Source organism: Mesoplodon bidens (genome assembly GCF_964165515.1).
Source record: "Mesoplodon bidens genome assembly, chromosome: 1".
Taxonomy (NCBI): Eukaryota; Metazoa; Chordata; class Mammalia; order Artiodactyla; family Ziphiidae; genus Mesoplodon; species Mesoplodon bidens.
In genome coordinates, this window is record NC_138176.1 from 207,687,848 (window position 1) to 207,704,585 (window position 16,738).

The 16,738-nt window shown below is 36.2% G+C and overlaps 1 protein-coding gene and 1 pseudogene across 4 annotated transcripts in view; both read left to right on the top strand.

The window, feature by feature from the left end:
• Positions 1 to 16,738, top strand: part of GRID2 (glutamate ionotropic receptor delta type subunit 2) — a gene marked incomplete at its 3' end in the record, with an annotated part of 1,358,095 nt that overhangs the window by 823,435 nt on the left and 517,922 nt on the right. For all 3 annotated transcript variants that reach the window (XM_081252684.1, XM_081252683.1, XM_081252685.1), the window contains 2 exons: positions 3,978 to 4,151; positions 9,889 to 10,050. In XM_081252684.1, coding sequence (XP_081108810.1) covers positions 3,978 to 4,151; positions 9,889 to 10,050 — 336 coding nt within the window. The remainder of the gene's footprint in view (positions 1 to 3,977; positions 4,152 to 9,888; positions 10,051 to 16,738) is intronic.
• LOC308620263 (DNA replication licensing factor MCM4-like) lies at positions 12,549 to 15,725 on the top strand (annotated as a pseudogene). Its single transcript has 2 exons — positions 12,549 to 12,587; positions 13,324 to 15,725. The product of its transcript is annotated as a DNA replication licensing factor MCM4-like (transcript).

A 16,738-nucleotide genomic window follows, 5' to 3' on the forward strand; every position in this document is an offset into this window, starting at 1 on the left:
TTCTATTCCCTGATGATACCGAACCTGACCTTTGGCATCCTGAATTCTTATTTAAATAGTTTAAGCTACTCTTCTCTGCTAATGACTGCTTAGTTCTGCAGTTAAGGAGAAGGGGGTTGTTGCTGAGATTTGAAAAGCCTATGTGTATAATGAATATTTTTTTATTTTTTTAGTTTAGTGACTAATTGAACTGCTCACTACTAATCTGTCAAGCAGAAAGCTGCCATTCTGCACCCCTTCCTGCTGCTCTAGTCTACAGTTGGTTTTGTTCCATATTTCATAATATATGTGTAATTATTTCATGTTAATATTAAACCTTATGGAAGCATTAAAGGATCATCTTTGCTAAAGCATGAAGAATGTAAACATAACAGCAATGCAAAAACAGCAATAAGCATAATCTTTTCAAATCATACCACATAGTACACTGCTTAATATCATTACTAAAATCTGCTTTATTTAGAATGGCTAAAGTTATTAAAGCACCCCAAAGTCTATCCTTAAAGTTTCAGGTATCTATCTTTAGAAGACGTTTTGGTGAAATCTTGCCATTCATTCAGTTTTTCATTTATCAACCTTTAATGAATACCTCCTATGAGCCGAGAACTTCATTCAATGTTAAGAGATAAAAGAATGGGAAAAGGAGGAAGGGGGGTCCCTTCTCTGAAATAGTTTATATAATATAGATTGGCATCCAACCTAATAGATTTTGAGAGTCTTTCCTTCCCTAGAATTCTATTAACTTAAGCCTAAAGCTGATATCCTACAAGGATTCAGGAGCAATCCAATTCTCCTAAAAGATTTGTTCTGGGAAGTGGCTGTTTCTGGCGGAGTTGTATCCCTATCAGATATTTTCGCTTTCCTCTTCCTTGGCTCTTACACAGTTCAGAGTTTGCCCTACATTAAACTATCACAGTAAAGTGATAAGAATCTTTCCTCGGATATATTGATTTGATTCTTAATCATTTTTGATTATCCATGTAAATTATTTTGGGGGTAAAAGACTGTATGCCTTGCTCTTAATGAAGAAACATTGAGAAAAATTAGGTATACTAAAACATATTTGTTCATTTTTAATTGCAATATTCTTATTTCATAAATGTACTCATTCAAATCAAGAATACAAAAAGGACAACTTATTTTTATAATTTACCTTCTTTAAATTCTTTCAAACTCGGGAAATTTCTGTATCTTTCTAAAGAGTAACATATTTGGGTAGTACAGGGGGCTTAGTAGAGTATGTACTGAACTGGTTCTTCATATGATTATTTTAAAAAATCAGATATCTTAACATTTTAAATATTCAGCACATTAGAATAATGTAGATTCCAAAAGATTATACAATAGTTTCATATTTTAATAAAAGCAGTTTACTTACAGATTTATGTTTCATTTAAAAGTATCTCTTAATAGATTAAATATTCACTTGGCTTCCAGTGTTTATATAACATTGTATCTGTCACTCTTGAAATGCACCTTTTGGAATGCAGAAGTAAAGTTCTTTAAATATAAAATAGCTGTCTGATGAAGTTTTCATATCACTATCAAACTATTTTTGAGATCAGGTGTCAAAACTAAAACTGCAAGTGAATTTTTTGAGACAGACTGTCTGTTAGCTTCATTCAGAATGGCAGATTCTTTCCTCCCAGAATATTACTTTCTTTTCCCTTCCCCAAATAATAATAGGCAAAATATATTCAATTCAAATTGACATTTTCTCAAATATAGCTTAGTCGCTAAGACACCTGTGAACTTCAGCTTTTAGAACCTGTAAAAGGTAACCATCCTCTTTTGTGGGTTTAAAAATAGTCCTCTTAAAAACTTTGGTTCATGATAGATGACTTTATCATTTCTTATAGAATCATCAGACTATTAAATGCTGGAATAATATATCTTTACAGTTTTAATTCCTATCACTTATGCATATTAATCTAAATAATTCCTGTAAGGAAAAATGGATTTCTTGTGTAATTACTTCAGAGAGTGTCTCTTTTGATGACATTTATAAATTCATACTATGAATAAAGGGTATTTTGAATGAAGAGCTTGGAATCTCCTTGGTTCCTTATTTATAAGTGAGAATGACAGTATCTGAATCAGAATGTAGCTTTTAGCAGAAAATGAGATAACAGGTTAAGTACTTAGTATTTTGCCCAAAATATAGTAGGGTCTTAATAAATGTAAGTTTTTATTCTAATGTGCTGATTTGTAGTTCACCATGGGTGGAGCATGTAGAAATGGTGCTGTTTGACAAAATGTTGATAAATCTTAGTACTGCTAAAGAAAAAAAGACCATGTATATAACACAACTTAGTCAATATTATGCGAAGAGTGGTAGAATTTTTCACTGTCTTTTTAAATGAAAATTCCCATCTGCACAATAAGAAATTTTTAAAAATGTAAAGACATTGAATAGCAATAATAATTAATTTTGAAAGTTTTCTAGTAAAATTTCAGGCTTAAAATGAAGTTGACAGACACCGTTTAATTTTATTTTGTGAGTAGATTACAGAGACTTAAAAAGTGACCTGCTTTTTGCCAGACAGAAATTTTGGGGGCCAGTGAAATGACACACACTAAAGAAAAAGATGGCATTTTAAACTGAGAAAAATAATTTTTTATGGTGCATTAAGGATTAATCGACTGGAAATCCAGGATATTACACTGGATATAGCTGATGGCAGGTGTTATTTTATTTTTAGAGAAATCTATATTTCATAAAGATCATAAATAAAAGATGAATTTTAAAGCTAATATATGCTATAAGAAAGAATAATATGTGACTAGCGTAGTAAGGAAAGAAGAAAATTTACACTTGTAAATCATCTTTTTCTCTTTCATTATTCTGTAATAATTCTTTGAAACAAAACTGAGAAATGCTCACTGTATTCCAAAATGTATCATATGTCAAATTTTTTACTTCCGATGCCATAAGAATCTGTTGAAACCAATAATATGTTAATTACAAAGGCTTCATTGGTTTAAAAGGTTCCAAATGGACACCATGGAGCACAAACTACCTAAGTAAAGACTACATTAAAACTAAAATTTATTCTGATCAATCCTATTCTAATTCCAATTAGAATAATGTTCAATTAGAACAGATGTATATTATGAAAATATTATGTTATTTTTATTACTTTTACACCCATGATTGAGTCAAATCTTTAAATTTAAGTCTGGAATTAGGAGGTGGCAGGGAGAAAGAAGTAGAAAATGCTTCTCTTTGAGTTCGGCAAATGCTTATATACAAACTAGCATTAATTTGGATAAAAATCACTGGAGTTCACACTGCATTAATCAACAGAATTTTTCATCTTTATGTTAAGAACACAATTACATACTAACTTATCCATTCAGCAGTTAGTGAGCACTTTGTTTTATCTATTCTTTACTAAGAGAAATGTATGAGTTAACACCAGTAGTTCTAAGAAGTAATTGGGAAAAGTCTTAAATAATATCACCTCATTCTCTCTCTACTTGTCTTATTTAAGAACCTCATTTTTCATTGCTAAGAACAATATATATTATTCTTACATTATAACTATCTTCCTAATCGTCAAAGTACCTTGAAGTCCATTAGTGAATAATTAAGTGTAATAATTAAGTGTAAGTGCAAGTTATTTGCGACGTTTTCCCATGTTTAGACAACACATATTTTTCTGAAGTGTTCAACATATTATAAACTTATTATTAATAAAATGTGTTTCAGTCAGTTGCTCCATTTGAAATTATTTAGGTATTAATTAATTATATACATAAATGCATATAATTTAAAGCACAGACAGCAACTACAAATGAGTTGATTATTTTAATGAACATGTGTTGTTGCTTTCATTTGGATGTGGGCTAAGCATTATGCAAATGTATTACAGTAACGGAATCTCTTAGCATTTCCAGATAACAACTCATTAATAGTTTTGTGTTTCTGTTACTGTATTAAAGCATTTCTAATTCTTCCATTTCTTATCTTATAGGAAATAAATGATGTGGACGTACAGGAACTTGTAAGAAGGTCAATTGGAAGGTTAACCATCATTCGTCAGACATTTCCAGTCCCCCAGAATATAAGTCAGCGATGTTTCCGTGGCAACCATCGAATATCTTCAACGTTGTGTGATCCAAAGGATCCATTTGCTCAGAATATGGAGGTATATTCTAAGTCCCTGGATATTCCTTCAAGGATGTTTTGTTGGGCAGTTGTAGAGAGAGCTTTTCCAGTGGCATTGCACTCAGAATTGTACACATTTCCATTTTCTGAACTATTCTCCTCTTCCAGAAATTTCATAAGTCTGATGGGGAGAGTGCTAAGAATCTATTTTTGATCATTTTGACCTCATTACAGCAAAATATCTACTTGTTTAATAAAAATATAATAAGTAAAGGTTTTTTTTCTTTTCAGCAAGTAAATTGATAGCATTTCTCATGGTGAATTCGTGATTGATACTCCTTAATGCCAAACTCCAAATTATTAAGCTAATAAATTTGCCTGCCTTTTCTGGAATAACAAGGATATAGAAGTTTATTCTTTTTTTAAGATTAATTTCCGATTGGATGAACTTCAAAAAAAATTTAGAAATCCAAAAAATGCTGTAGTGTTATAAAGTTATATCCAACTCAGAGGGGATATAGCTGAAACCTTTGCTATTCAGAATACAATAAAGAATTTGAAAGTAGATGAATACAATCTCTGAGCAGCAAAATAAAGAACCCCAAGTCCCTGAAGCTTACTCATAAGAATGCCCTTTTAATACTCACCTGGAGCCTATTTCTTTTTCTTAAGGAAAATCCTATCGGATTTTTTTGTTTTATTTCTCTTTGCACTGGAGTTCTCAATATGTCAATCTGATGGAGTTTTAACAAAGGCAGGCACATCAACAAGAATGGGCTGCATAAGAAGCACTCTAGCTAGGCAGGAGACAGGAAAAGAGAAATCAAACAGATACACTAATTCAGATATCCTATCAAAGCAGGACTTTCCCTGTAAAGCAACTCTATATCATAAAGCAGTTCCTAAGAGTACCACTGTAGTACGTTGCTAGTATATTAGTTAATTTTTAAACGGTATCCCTGAGATATCAACAAAGATTAAAGTCATGATCAATTTCATAGGTTAAAAAATAATATATTTTAGAAACCTATTCCTTCAAAATGTTTAATATCAAAAATATTTTAGTACTTAGAGATGTTTAGTTTGAAAAGGTTGGGAAAATAATCCTAGGAGAACTAGTTCATTCCCAATAATACTGGATAAATAAGTCGACTTGGCAAAACTACTTCTTTGTTTGAAAGTTAACTCCACAGCTTCCCTATTTTTAGTCAGCTTTGAATTTTTTTAGATAAATTACCATTTATCTAACCATTTCTTCATACTTATTACCATTGTAATGAGCCATGTGTATTTACCAGGCAGCTGGCTCTGGGATCATTGCCCATAGAACTTTCCTACTAAATTTTAAGCTCTTTTAGAATAGGTTCTCTCCAGAACCAGGCACCATAAAATCACATTAACTACTTGTCTATTTTTCTTTCCCCCATCATATCTACCATGGTGCTTTGCACCTTTGTAAATATTTGTGAATTTGAATGTAATTGATAAGAAGTCAGGGGTCAAACTAAGTTACTCAAGCCTAAACAAGGTTTAAGTTTCATACTTCCAGTGGCCCATCTTTTCATATTAATTGGTCATGAATATAATTCATGTGGAAATGATAGAATTTTAAATAGAGAAAAACACAAAAGAACTTTGATTTAGAAAATCATGAGATATTAAAGGCTGTTCCTGTCAAAATAGGTAGTAGGAAATGTACAGATTGGGAAAGCAGAAAGTCACTGTATAGTATTTTATTTTATTTTATTTTATTATTTTTTTTTTTTTTGCGGTACGCGGGCCTCTCCCGTTGCGGAGCACAGGCTCCGGACGCGCAGGCTCAGCGGCCATGGCTCACGGGCCCAGCTGCTCCGCGGCATGTGGGATCTTCCCGGACCGGGGCACGAACCCGTGTCCCCTGCATTGGCAGGTGGACTCGCAACCACTGCGCCACCAGGGAAGCCCACTGTATAGTATTTTAAAGCACATTCGCCTAACAGCACAATCCTTCTGATTCAATTAATGAATTCCTTGAAATCAGGGAAAAAATATTTTATTTATCTTTATATTCCCAGATCTATCTGATGAATTAAGGACGTACTGGAAGCACTGCTCCTCCTTCCCTATACCTTCATCATACTCCCCTCAAACCCACAGATAGAAGAAAACAGGATGATTACTTTTTCTTTGTGCATGTATTACATTTAATATCCCTAGTATATTTAATAGAATTTGACTAAATGTTTAATATATAAAAGGAAAACTGACAGAAACTTTTATATGTGAAGATTTATATAATGAAGTGTCTAAATGTAGGGCTCTTGAATTTAAAATGTCCCACTAAAAGCAGAGCATTTGATATAGAGGCTTGCCTTGGTGCATATTTTATCTCACTGAAGTTAAAGGAGACAACAAGAAAAGTACTTATTAAAAATTTGAAGCCCACGTCCCCCGCCGACCAGGTTCCCTAGGAAAAGCAGCCCTCTCAACTTGGAGTCCATAAAAACAGTGCAGATAAAAATGATCGCAGACAGACTTTTATCTTATCAGCAGAGTACAGTTAAAAAACAAACTAAGAAAAAAGCTATGAAAATATGATTCAAGTCAGCTCTAAAAATAGAAACCTAGCTATAAAATCACAATAATCACTACAACAGAGGAGAAGAGGGTACAGTGAGCCCATGTAGAGATCTCCAGGCTGTTACATATTTCAGTATATGTAGAAAGGGGAGTAAGATTTAGAAAGAACAAAAAACGTTTCCTCAATCTTTAAATTAGTGCAGAAAGACTAAAATCCAGTATTAGCTGAAGTTGCAAAATAAATGTTAAAGATACCTTTTAGCTAGAAACAGAGTTTTTAGCAATATATGAAGCAAGAAGGAAGTGAACCATTTACTGCTTGGTGAAACTAATGTTAGCTTGGCTGCCAATGGAGGGAAAATAGAAATATTCAAATCCTTTTGCTTCTGTTTTCTCCACCTAGGAAAAAAAGTCCTCAAATTGCAAAGATTAAAGTCATTAAAAGAAAAGTAAGCCACTGGTTTAGAAGGAGCAGGGGTTTGGAGATGGTTAGAGTATGCCTTTGCTCCTCTAAAATGAGGCCTGAGAAATAATTGCTCAGAGCAGTAAATAAACCAGTAGATATGATCACAATATTGCAATTTAGAAATACTAGAGAAGTACTTGAGAAGAGAACCCAAGTACAAGACATTGGTAATTGTCCCAATTTTCAAAAGGAAGGAAAGAAGACCTGACAACCAGAGTTCAACACACTAAAATTAATATTTGGATAAATTGTAGAATATATTATTAAATATATGGTTTGGGGAACTTCAAATAAGATAATAAGACTTCCTTAAGAGCAGGCACTGCCACACTAAGTCCTACTTAATATTTTTTTTAGATTGGGAGAATGTCATAAATCTATTTATTGTATATTGATTTTAATGCAGTGTTTGACAAATTTTCTTATGAAATCCTTATGGGAAGACATTAAAAAGTCTAAATGAGTTGATATCATTCAAACATTTTCACCAAAGCCTCCTAAGAACAGAAGATGGTAAACACTCTGGCTTCAGATTTTTTTAAAAGTTCAAAATGTATTAAAGTTTCATTATTATCTTTAAAAGTTATAAAACATATGAGTTTCTTTGAAATTAAAAGTAATATTTCAAATAATTTATCAGTTAAATTACTTTGTTTTCTCTCCAAATTGATAAGCAAAATTGATAAGCGTAGAACATGCCCCAGATGTATTCTGTAGCTTTGAGTATCTTTAATACCTATAGCTTTTCACCAGAGCTTCTCTTACCTCAATTTGAGAAGTATGGAACTAGAGGAATATTCAAACCATGCTGATAAATATTCTACTCTTGAAGTGCAAGGAATTCTCTGTGGTCACCCAAAGAGTCTGCCCTTGGACCTAATATTTTCAAAATGTTTATAACTACACAAATGAAAATGAATAAAGTATGCCTATCAGATTTGTAAATGACAGAAAGCTAAGAGAGAAAACTTACATTGTGTTACATCATCAAGATTCAAGTTGTTAATATTCACTGAGTAATATGCCTAAAAATTGAAATATGACAGAGAAAAAGTATAGGTTCAAAGTCGATTACAGACAGTCTAGATGGATGAGAACTGGTTTGACAGTTTAAGGCTGTTAAGACGGAGGCAAACTTGACTTGAGTGTAGCAGAAGTTGTATTTGCTCCAAGCCACTCTAATGTAATCTCGGTCTCTATGTCAGAAGCATTTTGCTAAGATCAAGAGAGATAGCGTCTTACGCTACTTTCTCCTAGTCAGCTCACATCTGCAATAATGTGTTAGTTCTGGGTACTAAACTTTCGACAGAAACATTGAAAAATAAGAGAAGGACAGAGGAAGAATGCGGAGATGATGAGCAGCCTAGAAATAATACCAGATGATAAACAGCTGAAGGAAAGAGGATGTTTCAGGGCAAGACAAAGGAGGTGTCAGATATTGAAAGGTTGGCATGTAGAAGAGGTTGGTGCTCATGGTCAGTGAAGTCAGAAAATAAGTGTAGTAACAGTAGGTAGAGAAAAATGATTGGTCGACTGGTGGGATACTGGAGTTTAAGATGTCAGAGGAGTTGTTCATTTGGGTCCAGTAAATAGTCATTTTTGTTGGTCACAGCCAGAGTAGAAGTGAAGGTCATCTGTGTAGAAATTGAAGTGACCTTCTTTAAATATAAGGAGGCAGTTTGGGACCCCTGTGAGGGAGGAGTCATGAATAAAGAGTGACCAAGAGGTCAGTAGATGCTGGCAGAAAGGGGCTGTAACGTGTGGCATAGAAATGAACATGAGCCTCAAAAGAGAATAGGTACTTGCCTGAGAAAGCAGTAAAAGAAGGGGTAATAGAAAGCTCAGAGAATGTCATCACTTCCTTTCTTTTTAACCTTGGATTTATCCATTTATCCATTTAACCTTGGATATTTCTTGGTGTCTGTATTTTTAAAATATTTTTTCTAATTTATTTGAAAAATAAATACCATCGGTAATTAACAGTGAGGATACTGGTTCTGGCAAGACTTAAGTGTAAGAGTGCAATACAGCTTATCTAACATGTGTATAATTCATTTTAAATCTATATAGAGGGAAGATAACATGATTACATTAGAAGAAAGAGTTAATGTAAACACACATTCACAGTGAATAGCTTATGATATTTGTCATGTTAATTAATTGCAATGCACATGTATATAATTTTGTATAGACCCTTGATCATTGTAATGTTTATGAATGGTGCTGTTTCCTCTCACTTTTTTCATTACTTTATCTCCAGAGGCACAAACGTACAGGCAGGTGTCTGCTTCCTTTTTTTTTTGCACCTATGACACTCATCTTCTATGTAAGATCAAGTTGGTATTTCTCCATCTGAATAACCAGAATGCAAAAACTTGACATATTCAGAAAACGTATTGTTCAGTTTGCCCTTCCAGTCTTAAGCCCTTAGATCCTTACCTCCTCAGAAAGAAATAAGGACTACTGATTTTCTAAGATCTGACACTAACAGCCTTGGCTCTGTCGAAACTTCTCTTTTTTATCTTCTCTTTCACAACTAAACAAGCTGAAAAAGCAATTGGAGCATACAATCAGACAAGACTTCATTCTCAATAACAAAATTGCCCAGGAAATGAAAAAAGAAACCTTCTGCTTAATAATAACCCAGTAAACCAACTATCTATGAATGGAAGCAACTGAGCTGATGATTTTCTCCTTGTTCTTGATGGTTGGCATCAATGATTCTAATGATTACTGTCTAATGTCTTTTCAGATTTCAAACCTTTACATATATGACACGGTGCTTCTGCTTGCTAATGCTTTTCATAAGAAGCTGGAGGACCGAAAGTGGCACAGTATGGCTAGTTTGTCATGTATCAGAAAGAACTCCAAGCCCTGGCAGGGAGGGCGTTCCATGCTGGAGACCATCAAGAAGGTAATTTCTGACTAGCATTTCTTTTTTTTTTTTTTTTATTCATCCATTAGTGGTTTTTTTTGTTGTTGTTAATTTTATTTTTTTAATGAAGTATAGTTGATTTACAGTACTGTGCCAGTCTCTGCTGTACAGCAAGGTGACTCTTATACACATATACACATTCTTTTTTAATATTCTTTTCCATTATGGTTTATCACAGGATATTGAATATAGTTCCCTGTGCTAAACAATAGCATCTTATTGTTTATCCATCCTATATATAATAGTTTGCATCTGCTAATCCCAAACTCCCAATCCATCCCTCCACCACACCCCCTCCCCCTTGGCAACCACAAGTCTGACTAGCATTTCATTCTTCCTAATTTTTTTTTTTTTTTTTTGCGGTACGCGGGCCTCTCACTGTTGTGGCCTCTCCCATTGCGGAGCACAGGCTCCGGACGCGCAGGCTCAGCGGCCATGGCTCACGGGCCCAGCCGCTCCGTGGCATGTGGGATCTTCCCAGACCGGGGCACGAACCCGTGTTCCCTGCATCGGCAGGCGGACTCTCAACCACTGCACCACCAGGGAAGCCCTCATTCTTCCTAATTTTTATGCAAGGAGGAACAATAAGTCATTGTTTGATGAGATATCTTTTAGTAAGATTTTTTTTCACTAATGTTGCTGCCTATTCAAAGCACAAAACACTGTAATGGGTAAATGAAATATTTAAAAAATCAAGGTCAGAAAATCATATACATCTATGAAACAGGGAGCCCTTATTTATTTATAAGGAAATTTTATGCAGGTAAAAAATTAGTTGTTGAAATATTTTAATGCACTTTCATTATATCATTAGGGTCAGAGATGCTCAAATTATTTTGGTACCTGTCACAAAATACAAAAAGTTATTTATTTTTTTTCTTTAAACTACACCATCCACTAAAAAAAATAAACACTAGACCTAGGTGTTTTTCAGTTAGATGATGCATGGTAAGACATCGGATGTGATGATCTTTAATTTACCTTACAACAAAAATATTCATAAACAGTTAATATTTTACAGCATTTGTGAACTATTTGGGGTACTTGATGGCATTCTTCTTCTTCACTTTCAATGTGGTATTTAGCCTGGCTGTGACCTGCTTTGGCTCAGCTACCTGCTCCATTCCCATAATGTTGTTTAGCTCCTCTCAAAGGTATAAGCATCCTGTAGTTTATTAGCCTCTTTGTCATGTCATCCTTGCTGGCATTTTCCATTTGTCTCACACAGCTTCTTGGATTTAAAATGAAATGATTAATAAAACAAACAAATTTCTCCTGTACCCTTTACACAAAGGAGACAGCCATTTGGAAGTTCATATTCTTCATTTTATGCATCCTTTTTCTTTCTGCATGTGTTTGCCTTTTTCTCCTGAAATAGAGAAATAGCTAGTCAAATGAAATATGAAGTATTTAGAAATGCTAGAGAAAAATCTAAAAATTAACATTAAAAGGGAGCTAGATGTACAAAACCCAGGAAGTAGAGGGAAAAATGTTTCAAATAGAGAAAAGCCTGAATCTTCCTCTTGGTACTGTATCCTCTTTGCAGAAGAATCACTTTAATGAGAATTTAGGCTCTTATCAACAGAAGTGCTTGAGAATTAAATTGAATATATTGGCAGAGGAGGATTTTTCAACTGAAAAATGAGCAAGTCAAATCTAAGCTCAAGGTGTTGCCAAAATCCCCCAGCGCTATCTATGTAGAGAGTTGGCAGGTATGAATCCAAGGGAGATTGTTGAACATGGTTCTGATCCTGCCAATTTATTAATTCATGGTTTGTCTAGGATGCAGGAACCTGAATATATTCATTCTTCAGAAGCTGTCTCACAAAGACAGAATAATTGTTTGGGAGGTTGCTTAGGAGATACTTATTTAGTGAAAGTATCAGTAGGAGGGAAAGAGAGACGCTATAATATATAGGTATTTCTTATGGAGTAATTCAATATGTAAAATGTTAAATTTATAATCTAAACAATGATTTCATAAGATAATTATGAAATTTTGTTTTGGGAGAATATTTGCATATTTTTCTCCTGTAAACTTTCAACCCGGTGGCACTTTTTAAAGGAATATATCCATTCTGTGTATCTAGAGACAATGTTTGAATGATATGTTTGATTGCAAATGTTCTATTTCATTATTTTTTTCTCACATTTCAAATTGCCCTTAAAAATGGAGTTAAGCTTTTCCAGTCATATTACTTTGCCTCATCTGAGTGTCTTGGTTATCCCATTTGGATGTCCAGACTGATGACACTTCACAAAACAAGAGAATTTGAGAAAAAGTTTACTACTCACACAGGGACTCCTGGGGAAAGCAGAGTGGGCCCATGCAGACACAGGCTGGCTTGAGCAAAGCACTGTGAATGGGCTGGGCATTTGCAGTGGTTAGGGATGGGGCTAAGAAAAGTTCCCATTTATGTAGGCTGGAGATTTTTGAGGTTTAAATTTCCCAGGGGTGTTAAAGAAGGAGGTGCAGGATGGGCTTTCTTAATCAGCCTGTCCGTATGTGGAGCCAAGTAAGAAAAGAAAAGCAAAGCTTAAAAAGAAGTCAGCAGCCAGACATCACAAATGACGTCAAGCTCTTTATTACAATGTGAATATTCTAGTGATAAAATTCTTAATTACATTCAAGTAACCACTGCATGCCTATGTTCTGAGCATGCCCTATACACTTTACAAAGCCTATGTACTAATGCAAGGAGCACAAAGAATTAATGTCCATGAATGGACATGGGATCTATCTATATAGTTATCTTTTTATAACCCTCAGAAAAGATTTAGAGTATTCTTCATACATGTTTTCATTGTATTTATTCCTGAAATTTTGTAGGGTTTTGAGTATGCGCATCTGTGCGTGTATGCATGTGTTTGTGCACACTACCATGAATAGGATATGGTTCCACTAGATGTTTAAACTAGTCATTGTAGGTACATGAGGAAGTTATTGGTGTTTGATATATTTTGTGACTGACCTGATCAACTTTTGTTACTAAACTCCAGATTCTTACTTCTTTCTTTGTAGTTTATTCCCTTGTGTTTTTCAAGTAGATATTGGTATCATCTTCAAAAAATTGTCATCACTTCATTGTAATACATTATATTTTTTTAAACCTTTAAAATTTTTTTCTTGGGGCATCTGGGAGCACAAGCTGCCAGGTGCACCTGGAGCCCTGTAGGCTTTGGAGGCGGCCAACTTCCCCTGTTGGAAGTGAGAAAGCCAGATCATCTCCATGTCAGAGATGATGAGGCCAGGATTCTACCTCTACGGGAAAGCTGCAGATGCTGCTGACCAAGCCTGGAGCTGACCTGCAGAGCCCTGCTGCACAGGACACATTATTACCCAGCTCTCCTGTGATGCCTTCTTCAGTGATTCCTCTTGATTTTGTTGTCAATTCACCACTGACATGTGGCACTCTCAGCTCTTGGATAGAGAAAACTCCAAGCAGCGCTGTTAGGGGAACACCCACGAGGCAGAGGCCTGACCTGGGTTCTGCACAAAATGGTCTGCAGGTGGATTTCCACTATGGGCCAGCAATAGAAGATATAGTGGCCAGTGAGCGGTTTCTAGGCCAAAAACTTCCGATTTGAAGAACAGATGTCAATATGGAAACCTGCAAAACAAATTTGCAGAGATTTTATTGACTCTCTGGCTAAAGAAGAAGAAAATATTGCCATAGATATCGCTGAGCCTCCGTACATGCAGTTACTTGGAAAAACTAATATTATTGGGAAGCCATTTTTAAATGTAAACTGTGAACACATAAAATCATTTGACAAAAATCTGAATAGACAGTTCATGTGCTTCCCACTGGAAGTTATCCTGACTTTTAATATGACTCTCGATGAGATCTTTGACAGTTACCTGACTGAATCTTAGAACATCAGATACAAGTAGGACCATTCCATGTATTGGAGATGAAGAATATGAGAAACCTGAATCCAGAAGACCTGAATCAGTCAGCTCATCACCATCAAAGTGATGATGATCAGGATGTCCCAGCTGATTCCAGAGATGCACGGGGCCTTCTTCCAGTGCCAGGTGTGCTGTCCTAGTGGAGATGGACCTTGTCAGAGCACGGAGCCTGAGTGTGGGCATGCTGCCATACCACCCACAGTGCGGTGCTGACCCACGACTGCTTGTCTCGTTCTCTGACAAACAGATGATCCAACTCCAAGAGTCTCCTGAAAATATGCCAGCAGGGCAGATGCCTCATGCTGTCATCCTTTTGCTCACAATGACACTGTTGACAAGATTCATCTTGGGGACAGAGTGAATATCACAGGCATTTATCCAGCTGTTCCTATTGAATCGGCCCAAGGGTGAGTAATGTGAAGTCTGTCCACAAAACCCTCATTGACGTCATTCATTATCAGAAAATGGATGCAAAACGTCTTCACAAAGGAGATGAAGAAGCAAAACAGAAACTTTTTTTTCAGAGAAGCACGTGGAATTACTTAGGAAACTTTCCAGAAAACCAGACATTTATGAGAGACTTGCTTCAGCCTCAGGTCTAAGCACTTAAGAATAGGAAGATTTCAAGAAGGGAAACTTGCTTCAGCTTTTCTGGGGAACAGGGAAGGATTTTAGTCAAACAGGAAAAGGCAGATTTCATGCTGAGATCAACATCCTGCTGTGCAGTGACCCTGGGACCAGCAAGTCCCAGCTCTTGCAATGTGTATACAACCTGGTACCCTGGGACCAATATGCACCTGGGAAGGGCTTCAGTGCAGTCAGCCTAACCGTATATGTGAAAGACCCCAAAAGGAGGCGGCTGGTCCTACAGACCAGGCCCGTATCCTTAGTGACAGTGGCATCTGCTGTACTGATACTTGAAAAGATGAATCGAAGTACAAGATCAGTGTTGCTTGAAGCCAGGGAACAGCTAACTCTCCTTACCACAATGGCTGGGGTTATTTGCAAGCTCAATGCATGCACATGTATCCTGACAGCAGCAAATTCTATTGAGTCTTAGTGTAACGCTAAAAAATACCACCTTTGAAAATATCCAGCGACGTCACACCTTATTACCCAGGTTCGGTTCCCTCTTCCTCACGCTAGACCTAAGGATGAAACCTGTGGCAGGCATCTGGCTCACCACCTCGTGGCTGTGTACCGCTCGAGCAGGGAGCATGTGAAAGAGGAGTTCATGGACACGGCAGTGCTGAAGGACTACGCTGTCACAGCACTGGACGCCTAGGTTGAGTCAGGAAGCCAGCCAGGCTGTCACCAAAGCTCAAGTAGAGGAGGAATGGTTTCTGCATACCCTCCAAAGCTGGAATCGTTAAAATGGCTTAGCAGAAGCCCATGCTAAAGTATGATATTCAAATAAAGTTGAAGCAAAGATACAGACCTCCACAGAGAGGCTGTAAGCAGTCAGCTACTAATCCCCAGACTGGCACTGTAGACATATCTATTCTTACTACAGGAATGAGAGCCATCTCTCCTAAATGGAAAGAAGAGTTAGCTGAAGCACTGAAAAGAACTTACTTTATCTAAGAGTAAGACACCAGCCCTACAGTACCCACCACTTTTTGAAGATGTTTGGGAATAATCTGACATAGCCATTACCAAAGATATATTTGACAAAGCACCATGTGCCTTGGCTGAAGATGACTTTTTGACAGTGATTGGAAAAACCGCTCACTTGCTCTGAAGCTCTGAGTGTTCAGCTCCTCTGCACTTGGGCACTGACTTTGCTTCCATATATGTGGACGGCATATGGGCCAATAGAAAGAAATTCTTTCTTTTTTTTTTTAACATCTTTATTGGAGTATAATTACTGTACAATGTTGTGTTAGTTTCTGCTGTAAAACAAAGTGAATCAGCTATATGTATACATACATCCCCATATCTCCTCCCTCTTGTGTCTCCCTCCCACCCTCCTTATCCCACCCCTCTAGGTAGTCACAAAGCACCAGCTGATCTCCCTGTGCGATGCGGCTGCTTCCCACTAGCTATCTATTTTACATTGAGTAGTGTATATATGTCCATGCCACTCTCTCACTTCGTCCCAGCTTACCCTTCCCCCTCCCCGTGTCCTCAAGTCCATTCTCTATGTCTGTGTCTTTTTTCCTGTCCTGTCCTAGGTTTATCAGAACCATTTTTTTTTATTTTTTAGATTCCATATATATGTGTTAGCATAGAGTATTTGTTTTTCCCTTTCTAACTTACTTCACTCTGTAGGACAGCCTCTAGGTCCATCCACCTCACTACAAATAACTCAGTTTCATTTCTTTTTATCACTGAGTAATATTCCATTGTATATATGTGCCACATCTTCTTTATCCATTCACCTGTCGATGGACACTTAGGTGGCTTCCATGTCCTGGCTATTGTAAATAGAGCTGCAATGAACATTGTGGTACATGCCTTTTTGAATTATGGTTTTCTCAGGGTATATGCCCAGTAGTGGGATTGCTGGGTTATATGGTAGTTCTATTTTTAGCTCTTTAAGTAACCTCCATACTGTCCTCCATGGTAGCTGTATCAATTTACATTCCCACCAACAGTGCAAGAGGGTTCCCTTTTCTCCACACCCTCGCCAGCATGTATTGTTTGTAGATATTTTGATGATGGCTATTCTGACCGGTGTGAGGTGATACCTCATTGTAGTTTTGATTTGTATTTCACTAATGATTAGTGATGTTGAACATCCTTTCATGTGTT